Genomic DNA, 26425 nt, shown 5'->3' with positions numbered 1-26425 from the left:
GCCACTTGCAGCACAGACGAGAGGCACTGTGTTGCTGATGATTGGGACAATTTTATTGAGAGACTACAGCAAAGCTTCGTCACTAAGGAATGGCTGGGACAGGATTCGGCCGACAAACGCAGGGCTCATCTCCTGACGGTTTGTGGATCCAGGACGTACTCCCTGATGAAGGACCTTCGAGAACCAGAGAAGCCAGCGGACAAGACTTTTGAAGAGCTCAGTAAGTTGATCGGGGAACACTTTATACCGGCGAGCAGCATGCACATAGCGAGACACCGGTTTTATATGCACCGGCGGCGAGAAGGGCAAAGCGTTCCAGACTTCGTGGCAGACCTCTGGCGACTGGCGAGCCTATGTAAGTTCCCAGATGCATGCAGAGCTGAGATGCTGCGAGACTTTTTTATTGAGGGCATCGGACACGCTAGGGTTTTCAGGAAACTGATCGAGACCAAATACTTGACCCTGGAAACGGCGGCTTTGATGGTCCAGACATTTATCTCAGGGGAGGAAGAGACCAGAATGATGTTTGACAAAAATCTTGGTTTAAATGCAGCAAATGGACAGGGAGTCAACAATGTGAACACGGCACACAGTTCTCCAGGCAGACAGTGACAATCGGATATGCCCGAGCATGTAGTCGACCCCAAAGGGGGAACTCAATAGAGACAATGGCTAGCTGAACGGCGATTCGTGCCATCGTAAGGGACAATGCGGCCAGTAATGGGGCCATCAACACCTGTTAATGGGGTGCTTAAGAACAGTTAGAAACATAGAAACATAGAAAATAGGTGCAGGAGGCCCTTCGAGCCTGCACTGCCATTCAATGAGTTCATGGTTGAACATGCAACTTCAGTACCCCATTCCTGCTTTCTCGCCATACCCCTTGATCCCCCTAGTAGTAAGGACTACATCTAACTCCTTTTTGAATATATTTAGTGAATTGGCCTCAACAACTTTCTGTGGTAGAGAATTCCACAGGTTCACCACTCTCTGGGTGAAGAAGTTTCTCCTCAGCTCGGTCCTAAATGGCTTACCCCTTATCCTTAGACTGTGACCCCTGGTTCTGGACTTCCCCAACATTGGGAACATTCTTCCTGCATCTACCCTGTCTAAACCCGTCAGAATTTTAAACATTTCTATGAGATCCCCTCTCATTCTTCTGAACTCCAGTGAATACAAGCCCAGTTGATCCAGTCTTTCTTGATATGTCAGTCCTGCCATCCCGGGAATCAGTCTGGTGAACCCTCGCTGCACTCCCTCAATAGCAAGAATGTCCTTCCTCAAGTTAGGAGACCAAAACTGTACACAATACTCCAGGTGTGGCCTCACCAAGGCCCTGTACAACTGTAGTAACACCACCCTGCCACTGTAGGCAAATCCCCTCGCTATGAAGGCCAACATGCCATTTGCTTTCTTAACTGCCTACTGTACCTGCATGCCAACCTTCAATGACTGATGTACCATGACACCCAGGTCTCGTTGCACCTCCCCTTTTCCTAATCTGTTACACACAGTCAGAGACAATCGACTGGTAATGGACCTTTTGTTTCAAACAACGGCTCATGTTGGAGGTGTGGAGACAAACACACAGCCAGAGCTTGCAGGTATCAGCAATATACCTGCAGAAACTGCAACGTCAGCGGTCACTTGGCATGTATGTGCAGGAAGCCTGCGGCCAGGTTGATGTACGAGGAGGACGGGGACGATGTAAGCCCTACGAGGCCAAACGGACACTGGGGGAAATCGCTGGAAGCTGAAGTTCAGCGAGTTCATGTGGAGCACATATACAGTTCATACACCAGGACGCCACCGATAATGATAAAAGTGCTCCTCAATGGCATCCCAGTATCAATGGAGCTAGACACAGGGGCCAGCCAGTCCCTGATGAGTATCAAACAGTTTGGCAAGTTGTGGGTGTCCAAGGCCAGGAGGCCAAAATTATTGCCAATTGACACACAGATTCGGACATACACAAAGGAGATCATTCTGGTGCTAGGCAGCGCCACGGTAGTCGTGACCCACAAAGATTCGGAGAACAAGTTGCCACTCTGGATTGTCCCAGGGGGACGGTCCCGCACTGCTGGGGAGGAGTTGGCTGGCTGTCATGAACTGGAAATGGGGAGATATCAATGCAATTTCTTCTATGGAGTGAATATCATGCTCACAGGTTCTGGACAAATTTGACTCACCATTTCAACCCGGCATTGGCACTTTCATGGGGACCAAGGTAGTGATTCGCATAAACCCGGACACCAGGCCAGTACACCATAAGGCCAGAGTGGTGCCATACGTGATGCGGGAAAAGATAGAAGGCGAATTGGACCGCCTGCTGAGGGAAGGCATCATCTCGCCAGTTGAATTCAGTGACTGGGCGAGCCCGATTGTGCTGGTGCTCAAGGCGGATGGGTCGGTCAGGATATGTGGTGATTACAAGGCCACCATCAATCAGGTGTCACTCCAAGACCAGTACCTGCTTCCGAGAGCGGAGGACCTCTTCGCGACGCTATCTGGTGGCAAACTTTTTTCGAAATTGGACCTGACCTCAGCTTACATGACCCAGGAGCTGGCGAGTGAGTTGAAGAAGCTGGCCACCATCACGACACACAAGGGGTTGTTTGAGTACAACAGATGTCCGTTTGGGATTCGCTCGGCCGCAGCGATCTTTCAACGCAATATGGAAAGCCTCCTCAAGTCGATTCCAAGGACAGTGGTTTTTCAAGACGTCATCCTCATCACGGGTTGTGATAGTGAAGAACACCTCCGCAATCTGGAGGAGGTGCTACACAGACTGGACCGGGTGGGTCTGCGACTGAAAAAGACGAAGTGCGTCTTTCTAGCTCCAGAGGTAGAATTCCTGGGGATGAGGGTAGCAGCAGACGGGATCAGACCTACTGCGTCCAAAACAGAAGCGATCCAGAGAGCACCCAGACCCCGTAACACGACGGAGCTGCGTTCATTCCTGGGGCTTCTGAACTATTTTTGTAACTTTCTTCCCAAATTGAGCATGCTGTTGGAGCCGCTACACGTGCTCCTATGCAAAGGTCGCGAATGGGTCTGGGGGGACAGCTAAGAAAGGGCTTTTGATAGAGCACGAAATTTGTTATGCTCCAACAATCTGTTAATGCTATATGACTCATCTAAGAAACTTGTTTTAAAGTGCGACGCGTCGTCCTATGGGGTCGGGTGTGTGTTGCAGCATGTTAATGCCAAGGGTCAGTTACAGCCAGTAGCTTATGCCTCCAGAAGTCTGTCCCAGGCAGAACGGGGCTACGGGATGGTAGAAAAGGTGTATATGCAGAAAAAAAATGCACCAGTACCTGTTTAGCAGGAAATTTGAGCTGGAGACAGATTGGCCAACAACAAGGTTATAAATGCAAATGCATCGGCCCGCATACAGAGGTGGGCACTCACGTTAGCCACCTATGACTATACAATTCGGCACAGACTGGCCACTGAAAACTGCGCCGATGCACTCAGCAGGCTCCCCCTAGCCACCACTGAGGGGGCAATCAAGCATGCTGCTGAGATGGTCATGGCTGTTGAAGCTTTCGAAAGCGAAGGCTCACCCGTGACAGCCCGTCAGATTAAAGTCTGGACAAATAGAGACCCGCTACTGTCCTTAGTCAAGAAATGTGTCCTGAATGGGGACTGGGCAGCCACGTATGGGGCATGCCCTCAGGAATTCAAACCATTACACAGGCGCAAGGATGAACTCTCGATTCAGGCCGATTGCCTACTATGGGGAAACCGAGTAGTCATGCCCCAGATGGGCAGAGCGATGTTCATCAGAGAATTCCACAATGAGCACCCGGGCATTGTCATGATGAAGGCAATTGCCAGGTCACACGTTTGGTGGCCGGGGATAGATGCAGACCTGGAACTTTGTGTTCACAGGTGCAACACGTGTGCCCAGCTGGGCAACGCACCCAGGGAAACCCCCCTTTGCCCCTGGTCTCGGCCCGCCAAGCCATGGTCACGCATCCATGTGGACCACGCAGGTCCTTTCATGGGAAAAATGTTTTTGGTTGTAGTACACGCCTACTCCAAATGGATTGAGTATGCCATTTTAAATTCAAGCACATCCTCTGCCACAGTAGAAAGTCTACGGGCAATGTTCGCCGCCCATGGTCTACCGGACATCTTGGTCAGCGACAATGGCCCGTGCTTTACAAGCATTGAATTCCAGGACTTCATGTCAGGAAATGGTATCAACCATGTCAGAACGGCACCGTTCAAGCCGGCCTCAAACGGCCAGGCAGAACGAGCAGTGCAGATAATCAAACAGGAGATGCTCAGAATCCAAGGTGGTTCCCTACAAAGCTGCTTATCACACCTCCTGTTGGCCATTAGATCCCGACCACACTCGCTCACAGGGGTTCCATCTGCAGAGCTGCTAATGAAAAGGACGCTCAAAACCAGGTTATCCCTTATACACCCCACCATGAAAGAATTGGTTGAGAGCAGGCGCCAGTCACAATGTGACTACCACGACGGGAATGTGAGGGCGCGATGTATTGATATCAATGACCCTGTCTTTGTTCTCAACTACGCTGCAGGGCCTAAATGGCTTGCAGCCAAAGAGGGGAATAGGAATAAACTTACCAATGGACAAATCTGCCGCAAACACGTGGATCAAACAAAAAGGAGGTTCAGCAACACCATAGAAGCAGCAGAGGAAGAACACGATGTAGAGTTCACTCCTCCACAGGTGACCGAACACCGGAACCAAGTGGAGGAGAGCCCAGTCACTGTGGGCAGTCCAGACAGGCCTGAGGCACCGCAAACAGCATACACTCAGGCCAGCGCCCAACAACCGGAGCCCCAACTCAGGCGCTCTACAAGGGAGCGTAAACCACCAGAGAGACTTAACCTGTGATCCCAATAAGACTTTGGGGGAGGTGATGTCATGTATTTAAATGTCATTGTAACCCACATATTAACTGACCCAAGTTGTACACTGTGAGATCATTGACCACTAAGTGGTGAACTTGTGGGAGACACTCCTAACCTGGTCTTTCAGGTATAAAAGGGGAAGCTCCACCCAACTTCATCACTTCAGTGCTGGCTAATAAAGGGTACTGGTCGCAGAGTGACCTTCTCTCAAGTATGGGCCTTGCGTGCATTTGTACTGTATAATAAGGACATATTATCGAGTGTCAGTAGTGGGGACTGCAGAGAGGAAAATTCACCAGAACCCCCTCCTGTGTTTGGGCTCATTCGAAAAGAAATTTAAGTTGGGACTATCTACCGAAAAGTTTGGAACTCTAAAGTGCTTATGGAAGAAACTACGAACTTTAATAGAGTTATGAACTTTTACAAGAAAAATTCAAGCCTGTGGGCTGACCGAAGGAACAAAGGAAGCCCACTTGATTATTCGAACTGTCTGGGTGTCAGGACTGAGCTAAGCTGTATGGAAGAATGAGTATTTGGAAATCTTCCTTCACAAGAGACATTACCATCACAGTATCACCCAGAGATAGCCCCCCAGCAACAAGGGTTTGGACAAACCATTTTCAGCATTTCGATCACAAAGAGGCCCAATCCAACCTGTATGCGAAAGACTAAGCACAGAAGGACATTTGCAATTACCAAACTCATTTTTCCACCAGGAAACAGTTTTTTGAAGATCAACCCACCCAAGACATATCAACTTTAACGAGCCTGAAAAAATATTACAAAGAAGAACCAAGCCCACCAAAATTATACAAAGGATTGTGAAGAGGTTTGGTGGCAAGATTAGAACACTGAAATCCTGTAACTGGCCACTGTTTTCAACAGAGGTTAGAGAGACGAGAAGATGAAGAGAGAGGTGGTCGCTACTACCTCATCAAGACAAGGAGAAAAACCAACGTGACAGTTGTAAAACTAACTTCTCCAGCCTCGAAGTCTTGAAGTCCTGAAGGAAGGAAGAACAAACCATCTACCATTAACTATCAAAAGGACTGGTAAGCATAAGTCCCTGCCCTGGAGTCTAATCTAGCTTGAATTAGGTATTGGGAGGTGGGAGGTATAATTTTATTGCAATCCCCTTTGAATGTGTAGTGTATGGTACTTTATTAGAGTGATTATAAGTTTGACCTTGTACCTTTCCTTGTATTCTTTATTAGAGTGATTTTAAGTTTGACCTTGTACCTTTCCTTGTTTTGTTCTTTATTAGAGTGATTGTAAGTTTGGCCATGTATTTTCTTACTAGAGTAATAAGCCTGTATTACTTTGACTGTAATAAAACCAAAGTTCTTTGCATCAAATCAGTGTCCTCTGCACTTTTGTCACACCCCCCAAATAAATCCAGAGTACAGAACCCAAGGGAGGGGGAGTGATTCGAAACCGCTCATGTTGGTCAGAAGGGAACCTGACCCCCTTCATAGAGACCCACAACCACACTCTGCGCACCCACCCCCCCTCCTTACATGTGGGGCAGGCTTGATGGACCAGCTGGCCTTTTTCTGCTTGTCAATTTTGTATTTTGTAACCCGTGGAGCATTTGATCATCTCCGTTTGCGCTTAGCCCCAGAACCACCAGTTAAAGGGCCTTAGCCTCAGCTAATAATCAGCAAGGCTCAGACCAAACCTCCATAAGGTTAATCCAAAACACTACAAATTAAATCAAAACACTACAGCTAGGGGGCATATATTCAAAGTAACAAAAAGCAAATTTAGGACTGATAGCAGATAATTCACTTGAAAAAAATATTTATTTGATAATCTATACATTGTTTAGAAGTAATACACTAAAAGCTGAAAAGATAAAATTGTTGAAGTTCATCACAATTCTTTATAACTGATTTTAAAAAAGAGGCACGCATGCTAACAAAGCTCTTGTATTCATAGTTTCCAGCCAGGGTTAACATTTTAATGAAACATGTTTTTCATACCTGGCAACTTTTGAAAAATCACAAAAAATGTAATTGGAACAAATGTAATTTTCATTTGTTTGGATCAGTGTTCTTGCTAGGATTTGTCAAATGTTAAATTGGATAACCCCCGAAAATGGGTGTAGGGATCACGATGCGTGATTAACCCGCCCCCATTTACTGCAATGCAGGCAGTATGTCAAATTCATGCTGCATTATCTGACGAATGGGTCATCGACCTGAAACGTTTACTCTGTTTCTCTCTCCATAGATGCTGCCTGACCTGCCGCGATTTCCAGCATTTTCTGCTTTTATTTCAGATTCCAGCATTCTCAGTATTTTGCTTTTGTGTCATGCTGCATGATTTTTAAATGACTGCTGCAAGTGCTACCTGCATAGTTCACTGCCTGCATGTATCTGCAGGGGGCCCGATATCGTGAGTGGCTAGCTAGCACTACTTAAAGGAAGACTGCACCTCTTAAAGGGGAGGTGCATTGTTGCTGGAATAGGTTCTGGGAGTAGGTTCAGAAGTGAATCTGTCCTGTGAAAGAGTGAAAAATGGCTGACTATGGGAGACAGAGTACACCAAGATAATGCACTTGAGGCCTTGGTGGAAAAAGTGCAATGGATAAGAGATATCCTGTATCTGCAGACGGGGAGGAGGCCCCGCAGACAGTTGTTCAGGAGGCATTGGGAAGCAGTACCGGCGGAGGTCAATGCCATGAGTTTTGCTCTTTGAACATGGATGCAGTGCAGGAAAAAGTTTAACAATCTCATTTGAGTTGTCAAGGTCAATGAATTCATCTTCAAATTGCATATCCTACCAACTGCACCACTAGCCTCATCCATTACTCACCTACCAACAATCTCTATCAATCAGGACTCAACCGTAGCAATCATATGCTTTACCTCACCATCACACACTGAGCACTGTTGCAAGCTTCGCAGCCACAACTCACAGCTCACACACACTGGAAGATATTCATCCATGACAATCACATCACCCAAACATATTGCATTACATTCACTGACAAATTTCCTCCTTTCTTGCAGGATAAAGATGGCGCATAATAAGAACTAATAGGAAAGAACTTAAGGAGGACAAGTGTGCCTTCATGTTTTAACCCCCATGGAGGAGACAGGGCTGGCCATCATGGGAAGGAGCATCACTGAGGTTGTGGCCACTGGCGACGCTAAAGCGATTGATGATGATACATACCTAATCCTCCTTCTCTCATCCCACTTCTCCCTCATCCCTCAATTATTTCTAGTGAGCAGCTGCAAAAAGTGTAAGCATGCACTTTTTACTTTCTCTGCTCCCCTCACCACGTCATAATAGGCAGAGCCTCGGGATCTAGGAAGACTTGCTTCCACTCTTAAAATGAGACCTTAGGTGGCTGGACAGTCCAATACGAGAACCACAGTCCCTGTCACAGGTGGGACAGATTGTCGTTGAAGGTAAGGTAGGGTGGGACAGGTTTGCCGCATGCTCTTTCTGCTGCCTGCGCTTAATTTCTGCATGCTCTTGCCGATGAGACTCGAGATGCTCAGCGCCCTCCCGGATGCACTTCCTCCACTTAGGGTGGTCTTTGGCCAGGGACTCCCAGGTGTCAGTGGAGATGTTGCACTTTATCAGGGAGGCTTTGTAACATTTCCTCTGCACACCTTTGGCTCGTTTGCCGTGAAGGAGTTCCGAGTAGAGCTCTTGCTTTGGGAGTCTCGTGTCTGGCATGCGGACAATGTGGCCTGCCCAGCGGAGCTGATCAAGTGTGGTCAGTGCTTCAATGCTGGGGATGTTGGCCTGGTCGAGGATGCTAATGTTGGTGCATTTGTCTTCCCAGGGGATTTGCAGGATTTTGCGGAGACATCGTTGGTGGTATTTCTCCAGTGACTTGAGGTGTATACTGTACATGGTCCATGCCTCATTCGCCTCACTACAATCCAACCGTTGTCCCTTTTTCATTTCAGATACCCATGAACTGGAACCTTCCCAATCAGAGGAGGAAAAGAAAGAAGACAGTGAAGATGAAGAGACACTGTCTCACACAGTCGCAGCCACCAGCTCAGACACTGACACGATGCATATTTTAGAGGCCAGGATAGAGGAGGGGTCTGTACATTGTGAGACACTGGGCACAAATGCAAAGGAGCCAGGGCAGGGGAAAGGATAGCATAGGTGCCAGCTTACTGGAGGACGAGGTTGCACACTAGTTCTGCTGCAGATGATGGCCAAGGCTACAGAAGGCTGATGGGTGCACACACCCAAATGCTTGATGTACTGGAAAGCCTACCAGAATGCCTGTGCACAATGTTAAGGAGCATGGACCAGTCCAGCACCAACTTGACAACATGGAATGGATGGTCACCTCCATCAGCACACCTGATGCGGCGTCTGATGGCCGTTGTCTCAGCTTCCATTGCAGCACAAACAGCTTCCACCAAAGGTGTGAGTGCTGCAGTGAAAGCTCAGACTGCTGTTATGCAAGCTCTGACTGCTGCCATCTTGGCTCTGGATACCAGTGTTAAAAGGGGCTTCCAGGGCACCATAGCATTCCATCAAGGATGACAGTATTCCTGCTCCCACCCCTGCCACTCTGCCAGTGCCCTTGCTATTGTCTGTCAGCCAGCTAGCCCAGACTGCTGCAGCCCAGGCCGAAATTGTACAGTCTGAAGCCAAGCCTCCTCAGCTCAGAGCTGCTCGAGGTCACCATCCAAGGCCTCATTAGGAGATCAGCAAACTTCCACCACCCATGCTGCAGCCACTGTGGAAACACCTTGTAGAAACATCAGGCGAGGCAAAGGCACACAGAAGAGGCAATAGGGAATGCACAAGGATGATTAGTTTATTTTTGTATGCATTATGTCATGATTGAATTTATAAATTTGGTTTGGAATGTGCATTCTCTATTGGCTTTTATTTTTTGTTTTGTTGGAAAGAGGACGATGTGATGGTCAATATAGAGAGGAAAGGTAAGGAATGTGGGACTATAGGTGAATGGAGAGTTGTGACTGAGGTTACTGGTATCGCTCATGAATTATTTCATCACATAGAACCCGGACAGAAAGGTACTGTTTACATTGTATCCTACCTTCCTCTTCTTGTTCCTCCACCTCCTCCTCCTCATCTTCCTTGTGCTCCTGCTCAGCTTCTTCCCTGATAGGAAGTGGCAAGGGCTGCTTCCTCATAATGGTCAGGTTGTATAGTGTGCAGCATACTACCACAAATCTTGATATCTGCTCCACTGAGTACTGCAGGACACCTCCAGAATGTTCTAGGCAGCGGAAGCGTTGCTTGAGGTCACCGATGGTGTGCTCTATAATGTTCCTTGTAGCAGCATGGTTTTCATTGAAGGGCTGCTGTGCACGTGTGCATGGGTTCCGGACCAGAGTCATGAGCCATGTCATGAGCGGATAACCCTTGTCTCCCAGTAAGCCAGCCTTTGCTTTGCCGTGGTGCGTCAAATGCAGCTGGCACAGAGGATTGCCACAGAATGAAGGAACCATGACTACTGCTAGGATAATGAGCATTCAGCTGCATGAAGTGTTGCCTGTGGTCACACACCAGCTGCACATTGAGGGAGTGGAATCCCTTTCAGTTCAGAAAAATGGCAGAGTTCACATGCGGAGTATGCAAAGCAATGTGCGTGCACTCAATGGCACCCTGCACCGTGGGGAGGTCTGCAATTCGAGTAAACCCTTGTGCTCATTCAGCCTACTTGTCTCTGGCAACAGGGAATGAGATGAAGCTGTCTCTCTTTGTATACAGAGCCCTGCGAGATGATACTGTATCTCCAGCATCAGCCTGGAAGTAGCCATATGCATAAAAGATAAAAGCCATGATCACCTTGACAGCCACTGGCAATGTGGTCCTTGCCTTGCTTTGAGGTTACAATTGTGATTGCAGCAGTTGGCAGATTTCAGTCATGATCTCTTTAGTGAAGCGAAGACGCCTCAAGTATTGGTCATCACTGAAGTTGAAGTAAGAGAATTGCTCTCTGAAGACCCTCTGTGAATATGACCTCCTGCTGAAAGCTCTTCTCCCCCTCCTCCCTCTTTTAGCAGCTTGTCCTGCTCTGTGTGGTCTCTCTTCATTCTCTCATTCATGCTCAATTCCAAGAGGAAGGCCTGTCTGGAAGCAACTTGTTTCAGCGCATGCCTTTAAATCACCAAAAAAGTATTACTGAAACTTTAGACATGTTTAGAAAAGCTCCAAATACATGTAGAATTGTACCAGCAGCCAGATGAAGTAATCCAGCAACTAACCTGTAAGTAGTTCATGATCACTTTAAGTAGCGCAAGTGGAGGGGTCTTTCCTGCCGTTTAACATCATGTTCAGCTGATGGAGGTGTAGGCTGAAGCATGGCGTTCGAAAATGGCTGGATGAGCATCAAATCAGCACTGTACGTAGACTGACGTCATGATCTGTCTGCTCTGCATGCTGCTGGCGGTCATTAGGTGCGTGCACGCAAACTCCTTTACTAAGGTGACGTCCAGCTCACATCCTGTCAGAGGTGTGTGCGCGCATCTCAGACGCCTTTTTCAAGTGGTAGGAGACCAATAAGCATTGTTTTATATGATTTTATATATTAATCAGTTCAGGACTACTTCAGACAATAAAATATGCTGTTCCTTTGCACTCCTCACTTTAGATTTATTTTAAATAAAAACTTGTTAAAATGCTAATTCAAAATTTAAAGTTTTTATTTAGAATATTTATAATGGTCTTTAACATATTTCGACCTTCTGTTTGTGTTAAATGTTTTTGAATATTTTTGTTGAAATAATGAGTGTTAAGGACATAATTGGAGGAAATTGGCTTGGATAATTTTGCTGAGCCAGTGCTAGACATATCTATTAGATACATAGAGCTGCAATAACTGACAGTTTAATAGTGTTGATTAATTCAGTTACTTCACACTGGATCAATAACTCTTCCATGCCAGCTTTCACAATGATGTTATTAATAATTACTGTTTAAACAAAATATTCACAGACAAACACATTTGACCATTAAAATCAGTACAGATTGCAATACTCAGGTCTTAATGAATTACAGAAGTTTTTTGTAATAGTCATGTTTCCTCCACAAATTCCCATTGTTTTAACAATCTAAATCAAATTATGGATTTGCATTGAATTCTACTTAACTATATTTCATAAAATAGGAATACAATTATTAGATATTAAAGAACATCCATTTATGATTTTGCACCTTTAAAATATTACATTAAAGGGCTTATTCAATGAATCCACACTGTCAGCGGGGAGCCGCACTTTAAAGCGGCAAGGGAGAATTGGCACATGTATGGTTCCACAGTGAGCATGGGATTGGTGAATCTAATAAGCTGTTCCAAACAATAAGGGGTCAAAATTCAGTGCTGCCATTTTTGAGGCGATGTCACTGAATGGAGATTTTACCGCCAGGTTGCCGCCTCCAACCGCGAAATTCAGTTTTGCCGCCTGAAAAGGGGATTGCTGCGTTAAATCAGGCGTTCCATGCTACTCTGGAGGCGATAAGCAGCGGTAAGTAGTGTGGCAACATCCAGGCGGTAATCATCATTTATAACTGTGCCACAGACATACTGCCGCCACCTGGATTCAATTGAGGTGGTGATTGGGCGTGGCACTGCCTCGTGCGTATATTCGCTTCCTATGCGCTCACTCGCAGGGTGGAGATGGCAGATGCAGCTCGCCAGCGCGCTCACCGCTTCTCGGACGCCACCATTGATGCACTGTTTGATGCCCTGGAGAGGCGTTGAGAACTACTGAGGCTGGAAAGAGGCCACAGCCCCAAACATTTTGCAGGCTACGGCAGGAAGTGGCTCAAATAGTGTCAGCGAGTGACACTGTGCCTAGGACAGTGACCCAATGTCATATGAAGTGGATCAACATGACTTGGTTGCTGAGGGTGAGTATAGTTTACATTGACCTGAGCATGCCATGCTCTGAGCTCAATGTGCAGTTTCTCCTCAATGTGAATGTATCTGACCCCATGCTCTATGTGGGTGAGGCCAGATGCAAGGTTTGCATTCGCAGCCTCACCCACTCCAAGGGCCTGCATGTGCTAACAGCACCTTCCTACTCCATTGTGCAGACCCACCCCTCATCCTGTTACCTACTCAGTCTTCATATGCGTCTGATAGATGCTATCCTCACTAACGGTTAGGTCCTCGCTCCCCTCATTCAAGCATTGCCACATACACGCAGCTAATAGAACTTACATCGACCTTTAAAGACTCTCATGCACTAACATGTTCTGAACTATGTCAGGCACTTCGGACAGATGGATAGAAGGGCACTAACTGTGATGTTCTCTTTAATCTTGCAGGTCAAGCTCGCACAGATTAGACGAGATGGGATGCAGACCGGAGGAGGGGACTCTGAGGTCCAACCCCTAACTCCTGTTGAGGAATGCATATTGACCCTGATGGGCGCAGAAGTGGGTGTGGTGGCGATGGGTCAGGCTGAGCCCCCTCGGGATAATGATGGTATGTTGAGTTCCTTTGCAGCCCGCTTAGCCCTGACACCACAATCCTTCACCACTTTCCATGAGACTGGAATTTCCGAACTCCTTTCCCAGTCCTGGCCCCCTCCCCTGCATGTAACCACTCTTCTCTGGTTTTGTGCTTTCAGATGATGAATCAGACTGCCACGGGCCTGCACGTCAGCCTTCCACTGCGGATGATGGTGGAGAGGACGAGGAGGCGGAGGGCACCTCTCTGGATGTCACGGAGGATCTTGTGGCTTCAGAGAGCGGGGCCAGCATCTTTATAGCGGAAGGCGTGGTTGGGGTGATGGAGATGGATGATGCTCCGAGACCCCATGGCCTGTAGCAATGCTACGGGGGAGGAGAAAGCAGGGGGCCAGCTCCCTGGAGGGTGACTGCGCGCCTGAGTGATGCTCAGCAGCACTCTGATGATGAGCCCGAATTAGAGGATGTTGCAAGACAATCCAGTAGATTGCTGCGTGCCCGAGATTATCGATGCACTAATTGTGAGGAAGGAGGAGTCCACCTCAATTGTTGCACATGCCTCTCAGCAGCCCGTCGAGCCCATCTTTGGTAGATACCAATGGATGTTGGATGATTCAAATGACCATGGGGTCCCAGACATGGTGGCACGGGCTATGGCTGACATGGCAGTAGCCATTGAGCACCAGACCGACGGTATGGTAGGCCTGCAGACTGTCATGTCGTCAATGCGTGGTGGCATCAATCAGCTCTGTGGTGTGCTGCAGGCACAGTATGCCCTGATACAGAGCCAACTTAATGCCATGCACGCACTGACCGCTGCCATCATGTCTGAGGCCCCATCAATTTAACGCAGCCCTGGGGAAGTAGCTGCGTGTCAGGCCTGCTGGAACGTGATTTCTTCTCTCAGGATGACATCACTCCGCCCTCGCCCCTGCCGGCCTCCACAACCCAACCACCACAGAGTGCTGCCGTCCATGCTGAGATGATGCAGTTCGCAGCCGGGCCTTCCAGGGCCCGAGCTGCTAAGGAACATACTGCTAGGGCATCAGCAGTGGCAGCGGCGCCAACAGAGCAACCTTCTACCAGCCTTGCTACAAGCACTGAGACCCCATTGAGGAGAAGTAGGCATGGGAGGGGGGAGAAGGGAAGTGGTGGGAAAGCACTGAGAAAGACCCACTAAATATGTGTGTGCTAGTGGCCAGAGATGGTGACCTTGCTCGAATATGAACTCAAGTAAATAATTGCACTTGGATGAGCCTATAAAGAATTATCTAATAGCGGCCAGAGATGGTATTCTTGTTCGAATATGAACTAATGTGAATAGTTGCACGTGAATGTGGGTGATAATGTTTCAAGGGGCCTGGTTTCAATTATTGTTTGCTGTGAATGATGGAATCCTCTTGTGCTTCTTTACAGCACACTATGGTTTTTGTTGTAGATAAAAATTATTTTCATTTGTCACAATCTTGTCTTGCCATTTGTATGCACGGAGGCTGGGGCGCGATGTCTGCAGCAGATCACCAGGTGAATAGGCTGGCCATTCTGTACATCTTGCATTATTCACTCGAATCGATGCGCAATTTAGCCTCTGATGAGCAGCCCTTGCAGCTGCAACAGGCTGCCTCCTCCTTGGCTGAAGTTCCTCGTCTCCGTCCTCATCATCGTTGTCCTCCTGAGGTGGATCATCCATCCCTGCTGGTAATGGCTGGCCCCTCATGATAGCCAGGTTGTGCAGCATGCAGCACACAATGGTGATGATTGACACTCTATCAGGTGAGTACTGAAATGTCCCTCCAGAGCGGTCAAGGCAGCGGAAACGCTGCTTCAGAACCCCAATAGTTTACTCTGTAATGGTCCTGGTTGCGATATGGCTGCTGTTGAAGCGCTGCTCGGCAGGGGTGGTGGGATTGCAGAGGGTTGTCATCAGCCAGAAGGCGAGGCCATATCCTTTGTCGTCGATGAGCCAGCCATGCCTTTCATGCGGTGGCTGGAACAGTCATGGCTCCCGCAGGATGAAGACATCGTGGCAGCTGCCAGGATAGCATGCATTCTGCACAGGACAGCAAGGATCATCTGCCTGTGGTCGCAGACTAGCTGAACGTTGAGGGAGTGGTAGTCCTTTCGCTTGCGAAACACCTCTCCATTGTGAGGTGGGGCCCGCAATGCCACATTTGTACAATCAATCATCCCCTGAACCATGGGGAAGCCCGCTATCCTGGCGATGCCACGGGAATGCTCATCCATGCTCTGCCTGGACATGCTGAACTTTATGCAGTCCATGTGTCGGCTGTAGAGAGCGTCGGTGACCTGGCAAATGCAGCAATATTCGGCAAACTGTGAGATGTTGCATATATCGCCTTCAAGAGACTGGAAAGAGCCGGTAGCATAGAAGTTGAGGGCTATTGTCACTTCACTGACAGCGAGGCTGGTGCCGATATCAACTTCGAGGTATGTCTGAAGGTGGTGGCACAGCTCGGTGACCACCTCCTTGCGGAATCGCAGCCTTCTAATGCACTGCTCCTCGTTAAGACTAATGTACACGGTAAACCCTGTGTCTGTACGGCCTCCTGCCCCGAGGTCTGGGGCCTCTCCGTTGGCGTGCACCCACATTGGCCTGAAGCCGTCTCTGTAGCCGGTGCCTTTGAAGTCTTCACTGAAGGGCGACGTAGTGAGCCATCACTGCTCCCATTAAGTTTCAGAAGGTAGCTACGATATGCTATTTGCCAATGGATGTGACCCTGAAACTCAGCAATGTTTGTGAAATGCTAGTTGTGAAGCTGAGTAGTCGCAACACTCAAACACCTACACATTCTGCGAGGAGAGAACGCAGCACTGACCGTCGACGACCTCTGTGGCCCTGCTGCAATTCCCTTTAAATACCGCCCCAAAATCTTTACTTCGACTTGTGAACGCCAACTTTTTGTGGCATGTTCCCCGCCAGCCTGTAAGTGAGGTGGCAAAAGTGAATTTGGCAAAACCGGCGTTAAGGAGACGTTGCACGTGTACTGATGTCAGGATTTCCATGGCGGTAGTCGGCGAGGCAGCAAATCTTTACACCCTTGAAAAAGCACAACTGAATTTCCTATTAGGCAGCGCTCCTGCCTAACGCAGACCCCACCTAACGCTGCCGCCCCATTGCCACCTCACTCAGGCGGTATCAGCTGCCGGCAGCAACCGAATTCTGACCCCTAAACTTTTCAAATTGTAGTTTTACTTTTAATTTGGTAAAACATATTGCATAATTGTTATATGTGCAAAAGGATAAAATGTTGTTATCTAATATAAAAGACAGTCTTGTGAATTGTATTATTTTCTTTTGTTTGTTTCAATCATTATTTCATGTCAGCCTGTATTCCTAACCAGCATCATCTTACCGACCAACATAAATCACATTAGTAAAGACTAACTATCATTCTCTTTCAATCTCCTATTGAGATGACATAAAAATATTTTCAAGGGTACTGGCTCCAACTGTCAATATCAATTAGCAAAAGTTAACTGTGCAACCAGTCACATTGGGCAATGGATTAGCTGTTTCACACTTACAAATATGTAACCACATTTGGTAATAGAAAGAATATAATCTCAAAAATAGTCAATTTCAATAAGGAAATAAAATGCTGAGTGATGTGAAAAGAATTAATATGAATGTAACATGACCCAGCTATTAACAATATAGAAGCACTAACATACTCTGTGAGCAACAACTTACCTTCTATAATGGGGTCACTGAACGTGTCTTTTCTACTATCCTTCCATGTTACCAGACGCTCAAGATTGATGTGTCCAGCAGCTTCCACGTGGCGACAATATATGGTCATCATTGCGTGAGCTTTGAAAATGCCGAAGTGAACCTGCATGATCTCTAGTAGATGTAGATCACCCAAAGTCATGGCAATCTCATACCCTCGCCAAATATACTTGCAAGCTATATCATATTGACCCTGTTAGGAAATTTTACAGAGAAACAAGTTCAGAAAGGCAAATAAGTTTTTAGATTGGAAAATGGCATTTAGTTTACTGGTATTTGCATTGTGAAATAAGAGCAGTCACTGTAAGTGGTTGCTTCTTAATGCACAGATCCCTGGGTAACACAAAGGTTACGGCAAAGACCTTGTCTGATTGCTTGAGTAACAAAAACAGAACAGTAACCTTTACGTGTTGGGAATTCATCGCAAGCTTAAAAACATGAAAGTGAAGAAGTATTACTGGAATTTGGAATTCTAGGCTTGGGCATGAAATGTGCATATTAAGTCAACAGTGAAACGTGAGGATGTGTAAGATTCTTCCATTGAACCTAATGTGTGAAGTAAGATGTTCTCACAACTCTCTTCTCTATTCTTGCAAGTAACCAACAACAAGAAATGAAGCAATTTTTGGTGCTGTCAGCTATGTGTTTGCTTTTGGTCCTGAAACTTAACCTTGAAACAGAAAATGTTGTATATATTTTTTTTTAACTAATACATTGTTTTAGTATATATTGCAGTCTTAGTAATCTACAATCTTGCTCCCTAACTGCATAATAATTTATATCTTACTATAAATTATGTAAGTATTATTCTACAGTGATCACATCACAATTGCCTCCCACAATCCAGAGTCAATGTAATTTCCAAATCACTTTACATTGAAGTTAACATGATTTGCATTTTATTAGAATTATATATTTTTGAATATATTTCCACTGAGTTTTTCTTAAATCTGTTCAGGGAAGGAAATACTATAGTGAAAATGATTAGATTGAATGCTGAGGACAAAAAGAGAACAGCCAGTCAAGTGATACTGCAATGCCTTTTAAATGCATTTCTATTCAGTATCATACAAGTAGTACCTCAAAGAATGCATAAAGAAGAAGGTTCCTGTAGGGGAAGGTGCTTTTGTCCAGATCATTGTCAATGTCATTGACAAAAAAATGTTTGTTAATTAGGTCCTACCTGTTAAGCTGCACCTTTAAGTTAATGGCTGCTCTGCAGCCCCGAGCACATTGATATTTTGTGAGAGTGAAATGCTTAATTGACATCTGCCATTGTTGTTGGTAGTGAACATGTCCACTAAACAAAATAAGAGATCAGCACAGCTTTTGGGGGCGAAGTTGCCCTGCAGCCCTGGGGGCAGTAACCATCTGAGGCTGGGACTTTCTGTGCCCGGTGCAGAAGTCCTGCCCCGCCACGAAATTACCCTTACCGCCCCTCAAAGGAAGCGGAGCACAATCTCACGTGCTCCATTCATTTGGGGGCGATTATCGGGGTGCTGAGGAAAGCGCTGCGCGGATGCTCCACGTAGCGCTAACGCACTTCGACGCTCCTTCCCTTCGCTTAAAGGGGAGAGCCGCTGCGCACTCTGCAAGGACTCTGATGGCCTCCACTAGGCCACCAGGGCAGCGTGCGACTGGGCCTGCAGTCCGGCACCCATATACTCAATTCCTCTCGCTATGAAGGCCAACATGCCATTTACCTTCTTCAGCGCCTGCTGTCCCTGCATGCCAACTTTCAATGACTGATGTACCATGACACCCAGGTCTCGTTGCACCTCCTCTTTTCCTAATATGACACCATTCAGATAATATTCTGCCTTCCTCTTTTTGCCACCAAAGTGGATAACCTCACATTTATCTATATTATACTGGATCTGCCATGCATTTGCCCACTCACCTAACCTGTCCAAATCACCCTGCAGCCTCTTAGCATCCTCCTCACAGCTCACACTGCCACCAAGCTTAAGTGTCATCTGCAAACTTGGAGATATTACATTCAATTCCTTCGTCTAAATCATTAATGTATATTGTCAATAGCTGGGGTCCCAGCACTGAACCTTGCGGTACCCCACTAGTCACTGCCTGCCATTCCGAAAAGGACCCATTTATTCCTACTCTTTGCTTCCTGTCTGCCAACCAGTTCTCTATCCACATCAATACATTACCCCCAATACCATGTGAACATAAGAACATAAGAACATAAAAATTAGGAACAGGAGTAGGCCATCTAGCCCCTCGAGCCTGCTCCGCCATTCAACACGATCATGGCTGATCTGGCCGTGGACTCAGCTCCACTTACCCGTCCACTCCCCATAACCCTTAATTCCCCTATTGGTTAAAAATCTATCTGTCTGTGATTTGAATACATTCAATGAGCTAGCCTCAACTGCTTCCTTGGGCAGAGAATTCGACAGATTCACAACCCTCTGGGAAAAGAAATTCCTTCTCAACTCGGTTTTAAATTGGCTCCCCCTTATTTTGAGGCTGTGCCCCCTAGTTCTAGTCTCCCCGACCAGTGGAAACAATCTCTCTGCCTCTATCTGGTCCATCCCTTTCATTATTTTAAATGTTTCTATAAGATCACCCCTCATCCTTCTGAACTCCAACGAGTAAAGACCCAGTCTACTCAATCTATCATCATAAGGTAACCACCTCATCTCCGGAATCAGCCTAGCGAATCGTCTCTGTACCCCCTCCAAAGCTAATATATCCTTCCTTAAGTAAGGTGACCAAAACTGCATGCAGTACTCCAGGTGCGGCCTCACCAATACCTTGTACAGTTGCAGAAGGACCTCCCTGCTTTTGCACTCCATCCCTCTCGCAATGAAGGCCAACATTCCATTCGCCTTCCTGATTACCTGCTGCACCTGCAAACTAACTTTTTAGGATTCATGCACAAGGACCCAAAAAGAGTTTCATGCACAAGGACCTCCAGGTCCCTCTGCACCGCAGCATGTTGTAATTTTTCCCCATTCAAATAATATTCCCTTTCACTGTTTTTTTTTCCAAGGTGGATGACCTCACATTTTCCGACATTGTATTCCATCTGCCAAACCTTAGCCCATTCGCTTCACCTATCTAAATCTATTTGCAGCCTCTCTGTGTCCTCTACACAACCCGCTTTCCCACTAATCTTTGAGTCATCTGCAAATTTTGTTGCACTACACTCTGTCCCCTCTTCCAGGTCATCTATGTATATTGTAAACAGTTGTGGTCCCAGCACCGATCCCTGTGGCACACCATAACCACTGATTTCCAACCCGAAAAGGACCCATTTATCCCGACTCTCTGCTTTCTGTTAGCCAGCCAATTCTCTCTCCATGCTAATACACTTCCTCTGACTCCACATACCTTTATCTTCTGCAGTAACCTTTTGTGTGGCACCTTATCGAATGCCTGTTGAAAATCTAAATACACCACATCCATCGGTACACCTCTATCTACCATGCTAGTTATATCCTCAAAGAATTCCAGTAAATTAGTTAAACATGATTTCCCCTTCATGAATCCATGTTGCGTCTGCTTGATTGCACTATTCCTATCGAGATGTCACGCTATTTCTTCCTTAATGATAGCTTCAAGCATTTTCCCCACTACAGATGTTAAACTAACCGACCTATAGTTACCTGCCTTTTATCTGCCCCCTTTTTTAAACAGAGGCGTTGCATTAGCTGCTTTCCAATCCGCTGGTACCTCCCCAGAGTCCAGAGAATTTTGGTAGATTATAACAAATGCATCTGCTATAACTTCGCCATCTCTTTTAATACGCTGGGATGCATTTCATCAGGACCAGGGGACTTGTCTACCTTGAGTCCCACCATTAGCCTGTCCAGCACTACCCCCCTAGTGTTAGTAATTATCTCAAGGTCCTCCCTTCCCACATTCCCGTGACCAGCAATTTTTGGCATGGTTTTTGTGTCTTCCACTGTGAAGACAGAAGCAAAATAATTGTTTAAGGTCTCAGCCATTTCCACATTTCCCATTATTAAATCCCCCTTCTCATCTTCTAAGGGATCAACATTTACTTTAGTCACTCTTTTCCGTTTTATATATCGGTAAAAGCTTTTACTATCTGTTTTTATGTTTTGCGCAAGTTTACTTTCGTAATCTATCTTTCATTTCTTTATTGCTTTCTTAGTCATTCTTTGCTGTCGTTTAAAATTTTCCCAATCTTCTAGTTTCCCACTAACCTTGGCCACCTTATACTCGTTGGTTTTTAATTTGATACTCTCCTTTATTTCCTTGGTTATCCACGGCTGGTTATCCCTTCTCTTACCGCCCTTCTTTTACACTGGAATATATTTTTGTTGAGCACTATGAAAGAGCTCCTTAAAAGTCCTCCACTGTTCCTCAATTGTGCCACCGTTTAGTCTGTGTTTCCAGTCTACTTTAGCCAACTCTGTCCGCATCCCACTGTAGTCCCCTTTGTTTAAGCATAGTACGCTCGTTTGAGACACTACTTCCTCACCCTCAATCTGTATTACAAATTCAACCATACTGTGATCACTCATTCCGAGAGGATCTTTGACTAGGAGATCGTTTATTACTCCTGTCTCATTACACAGGACCAGATCTAAGATAGCTTGCTCCCTTGTAGGTTCCGTAACATACTGTTCTAAGAAACAATCCCGTATGCATTCTATGAATTCCTCCTCAAGGCTACGCCATGCGATTTGATTTGACCAATCGATATGTAGGTTAAAATCCCCCATGATTACTGCCGTTCCTTTTTCACATGCCTCCATTATTCCCTTGATTATTGCCCGCCCCACCATGAAGTTATTATTTGGGGGCCTATAAACTACGCCCACCAGTGACTTTTTCCCCTTACTATCTCTAATCTGTATTCACAATGATTCAACATTTTATTCATTAGAGCCAATATCGCCTCTCACAACTGCCCTGATATCATCCTTTTTTAACAGAGCTACCCCACCTCCTTTCCCTTCTTGTTTATCTTTCCGAATTGTCAGATACCCCTGAATGTTTAATTCTTAGTCTTGGCCACCCTGCAACCACGTTTCTGTAATGGCCACCAAATCATACCCATTTGTAATGATTTGTGCTGTCAACTCATTTACTTTATTTCGAATGCTGCATGCGTTTAGGTAGAGTATTTTAATACTAGTTTTTAAACCATGATTTTTAGTTTTGACCCCTCCTGCAGCCCCTTTATATTCATACATATTGTCCCTTCCTATCACCTTGTGGTTTACACTTACCCCAGTGCTACTCTGCTCTGTTCCCTCCTGCCTTTTGCATTCTTTCTTGGGGTCCTGTTTATCTGAGCTCTCACCCACTCTCACTAGCTCAGAGCCCTCTCCTGGGTTCCAAATACTCCTTGCAGTGAGGCCCCGAGCTTTCATGCTTGCCTTTTTATTACACTTTGACCCTTTAGAATTTTGCTGTACAGTGGCCCTTTTTGTTTTTTGCCTTGGGTTTCTCTGCCCTCCACTTTTACTCATCTCCTTTCTGTCTTTTGCTTCTGTCTCCATTTTGTTTCCCTCTGTCTCCCTGCATTGGTTACCATTCCCCTGCCATATTAGTTTAACTCCTCCCCAATAGCACTGGCAAACACTCCCCCTCGGACATTGGTTCCGGTTCTGCCCAGGTGCAGACCGTCCGGTTTGTACTGGTCCCACCTCCCCCAGAACCGGTTCCAATGCCCCAGGAATTTGAATCCCTCCCTGCTGCACCACTGCTCAAGCCACGTATTCATCTGAGCTATTCTGCGATTCCTACTCTGACTAGCACGTGGCACTGGTAGCAATCCCGAGATTACTACTTTTGAGGTCCTACGTTTTAATTTAGCTCCTAGCTCCTTAAATTCGTCTCGTAGGACCTCATCCCTTTTTTTACCTATATCTTTAGTCCCAATGTGCACCACGACAACTGGCTGTTCACCCTCCCTTTTCAGAATGTCCTGCACCCACTCTGAGACATCCTTGACCCTTACACCAGGGAGGCAACATACCATCCTGTAGTCTCGGTTGTGGCCGCAGAAACACCTATCTATTCCCCTTATCATTGAATCCCCTATCACTATCGCTCTCCCACTCTTTTTCCTGCCCTCCTGTGCAGGAAAGCCAGTCACGGTGCCATGAACTTGGCTGCTGCTGCCCTCCCCTGATGAGTCATCCCCCTCAACAGTACTCAAAGCGGTGTATCTGTTTTGCAGGGGGATGACCGCAGGGGACCCCTGCACTACCTTCCTTGCACTGCTCTTCCTGCTGGTCTTCCATTCCCTATCTAGCTGTGGACCCTTCACCTGTGGTAAGACCAACTCGCTACACGTGCTACTCACGTTATTCTCAGCATTGTGGATGCTCCAGAGTAAATCCACCCTCAGCTCCAATTCCGCAACGCGGTCCGTCAGGAGCTGGAGGCGGATACGCTTTCCGCACACGTAGTCGTCAGAGACACCGGAAGTGTCCCTGAGTTCCCACATGGTACAGGAGGAGCATATCATGTGACCGAACTCTCCTCCCATGACTTAACCCTTAGATACACTTAAGTTGGCAACAACAATGCTCAAGTTTACTCACTGTTATAGAAGAGAAAAAAGAATAACTACTCACCAATCACCAGCCAATCACTTACCCCCTTGGCTGTGACATCACCTTTCTGTTTCTTTCTACTTTTTTTTTGCCTTCTCCCTGTAGCTGCACAAGCACGCCTTTATAGGCCTCTCGCCGATCCCTGGAACTCCTGCCGAACTCGCGCTGCTCCTGGTCTCACTCGCCTTTATAGGCCTCTCGCCGATCCCCGGAACTCCCGCCGAACTCGCGCTGCTCCTGGTCTCACTGGCCTTTATAGGCCTCTCGCCGACCCCGGAACTCCCATCGAACTGCTTTAATTTTGCACACTAATCTCTTGTGTGGGATCTTGTTAAAAGCCTTTTGAAAGTCCAAATACACCACATCCACTGGTTCTCCCTTGTCCACTCTACTAGTTACATCCTCAAAAAAATCTAGAAGATTTGCCAAGCATGATTTCCCTTTCATAAATCCATGTTGACTTGGACCGATCCTGTCACAGCTTTCCAAATGCGCTGCTATTACATCTTTAATAATTGATTCCAACATTTTTCCCACTACCAATGTCAAGCTAACCGGTCTATCATTCCTTGTTTTCTCTCTCCCTCCTTTTTTAAAAAGTGGGGTTACATTAGCTACCGTCCAATCCATAGGAACTGATCCAGAGTCTATAGAATGTTTGAAATTACCACCTATGCATCTATTTCTAGGGCCACTTCCTTAAGTATTCTGGGATGCAGACTATCATGCCCTGGGGATTTATCGGCCTTTACTCCCATCAATTTCCCTAACACAATTTCTTGACTAATAAGGAATTCCTTCAGTTCCTTCTTCTCGCTAGACCCTCGGCCCCCTAGTATTTCTGGAAGGTTATTTGTGTCTTCCTTAGTGAAGACAGAACCAAAGTATTTATTCAATTGGTCTCCCATTTCTTTGTTCCCCAATATAAATTCACCTGATTCTGACTGCAAGGGACCTACATTTGTCTTCACTAATCTTTTTCTCTTCACATATCTATAGAAGCTTTTGCAGTCAGTTTTTATGTTCCTTGCAAGCTTACTCTCATAATCTATTTTCCCCCTCCTAATGAAACCGTTTGTCCTCCTCTGCTGAATTCTAAATTTCTCCCAGTCCTCAGGTTTGTTGTTTTTTCTGGCCAATTTATATGTCTCTTCCTTGGATTTAGCACTATCCCTAATTTCCCTTGTTAGCCACGGTTGAGCCACCTTCCCCGTTTTATTTTTACGCCAGACAGGGATGTATAATTGTTGAAGTTCATCCATGTGATCTTTAAATGTCTGCCATTGCCTATTCACCATCAACCCTTTAAGTATCATTCGTCAGTCTATCCAAGCCAATTCACGTCTCATACCATCGAAGTTACCTTTCTTTAAGTTCAGGACGCTCGTCTCTGTATTAACTGTGTCACTCTCCATCTTAATGAAGAATTCTACCATATTATGCTCACTCTTCCCCAAGGGGCCTCGCAGAACAAGATTGCTAATGAATCCTCTCTCATTACACAACACCCAGTCCAGGATGGCCAGCTCTCTAGTTGGTTCCTCGACATATTGGTCTAGAAAACCATCCCTTATACACTCCAGGAAATGCTCCTCCACCGTATTGCTACCAGTTTGGTTAGCCCAATCTATATGTAGATTAAAGTCACCCATGATAACTGCTGTACCTTTATTGCATGCATGCCTAATTTCCTGTTTGATGCCATCCCCAACCTCACTACTACTGTTTGGTGGTCTGTACACAACTCCCATTACTGTTTTTTGTCCTTTGGTGTTCCGCAGCTCTACCCATACAGATTCCACATCATCCAAGCTAATGTTCTTCCTTACTATTGCATTAATCTCCTCTTTAACCATCAACGCTACCGCACCTCCTTTTTCTTTCTGTCTATCCTTCCTGAATATTCATTTCAATAGATGGAATTCATGGGTGGTATGCCCGTGATTTTCCCAGAAGCGATCCCTAAAAACGCTGCTTCCCATTGGGAGTGCCAGATCACATAATCACCCCTTATATTTCTTCTTTTCATTCTATAACATTGCCCGTGATATTTATCAGAGTATGAGAACTGATGGGACTTCAAATACACATGCAAATCTTCCACTTGACCACCGCTTCATGAGCTGCTCCAACTATTTGTATTTGCCCATTCAAACTCCAATCCCTAACTGCATCATTTGTGACTTACGGAGGAGACAGGAGAGAGCTCAGTGGTGATATCAATTGAGCATGTTATTTTATTTATGATAAAGAAAAAACTGATCGCTGCAAATCTGAAATAATTGTTGAAAATGCTGGAAATGCATAGTAGGTCCATCAGTAAAGAGAGGAATAAAGGGAAACTGTAAGCAGGGTGCTAACTTCTGAAATGAAGCGCAAAGGATTCTGTACTTCTTCTAAATTGGGCTTTATCGCCCCAGGAAGGAAGGAGGGGGGGTAAATCAAGCACTAATTACCTTAGTGCGGCGCTACCACCAGAGCGCTGCCGAATTTTAGCAATCACCCTTCAATCCTTCACACTGGCTCATTCCAGCTCTCAAAAGGGAGGTTCTAACAAGCTGCAGCTGCTGATTTTCACCATTTTTACAACTGAAGTCGGCCTGAGACCAACTGTGAGACCTCATGGCTATGGCTGATCCGAATCAAAATCGAAGGGAAAGAGCTCGTCGGTTTAATGACGCCGCACTGGAGGCATTGGGAGTGGCGGCAGTGGAACAAAGGAGGAAAGTGCTGTTCGCAACAAGTGGAAGGCCATTGCCCCAGGGCTTCAGGGCAATGTGGAGGGAAG

General features: G+C 46.3%; 1 protein-coding gene across 3 annotated transcripts in view; it reads right to left on the bottom strand.

Moving 5' to 3' along the window:
* Positions 1-26425, bottom strand: part of ttc29 (tetratricopeptide repeat domain 29) — a 714732-nt gene that overhangs the window by 257989 nt on the left and 430318 nt on the right. For 2 of the 3 annotated variants that reach the window (XM_070871547.1, XM_070871546.1), the window contains one exon: positions 17039-17270. The exons of the other annotated variant lie outside the window; for it this stretch is intronic. In XM_070871547.1, the coding sequence (XP_070727648.1) occupies positions 17039-17270 (232 nt within the window). The remainder of the gene's footprint in view (positions 1-17038; positions 17271-26425) is intronic. 3 annotated transcript variants of the gene reach the window in all.

The sequence above is a fragment of the Pristiophorus japonicus genome, chromosome 2 (genome assembly GCF_044704955.1).
Source record: "Pristiophorus japonicus isolate sPriJap1 chromosome 2, sPriJap1.hap1, whole genome shotgun sequence".
NCBI lineage: Eukaryota > Metazoa > Chordata > Chondrichthyes > Pristiophoridae > Pristiophorus > Pristiophorus japonicus.
This window is presented reverse-complemented; position numbering and strand designations above follow the sequence as displayed.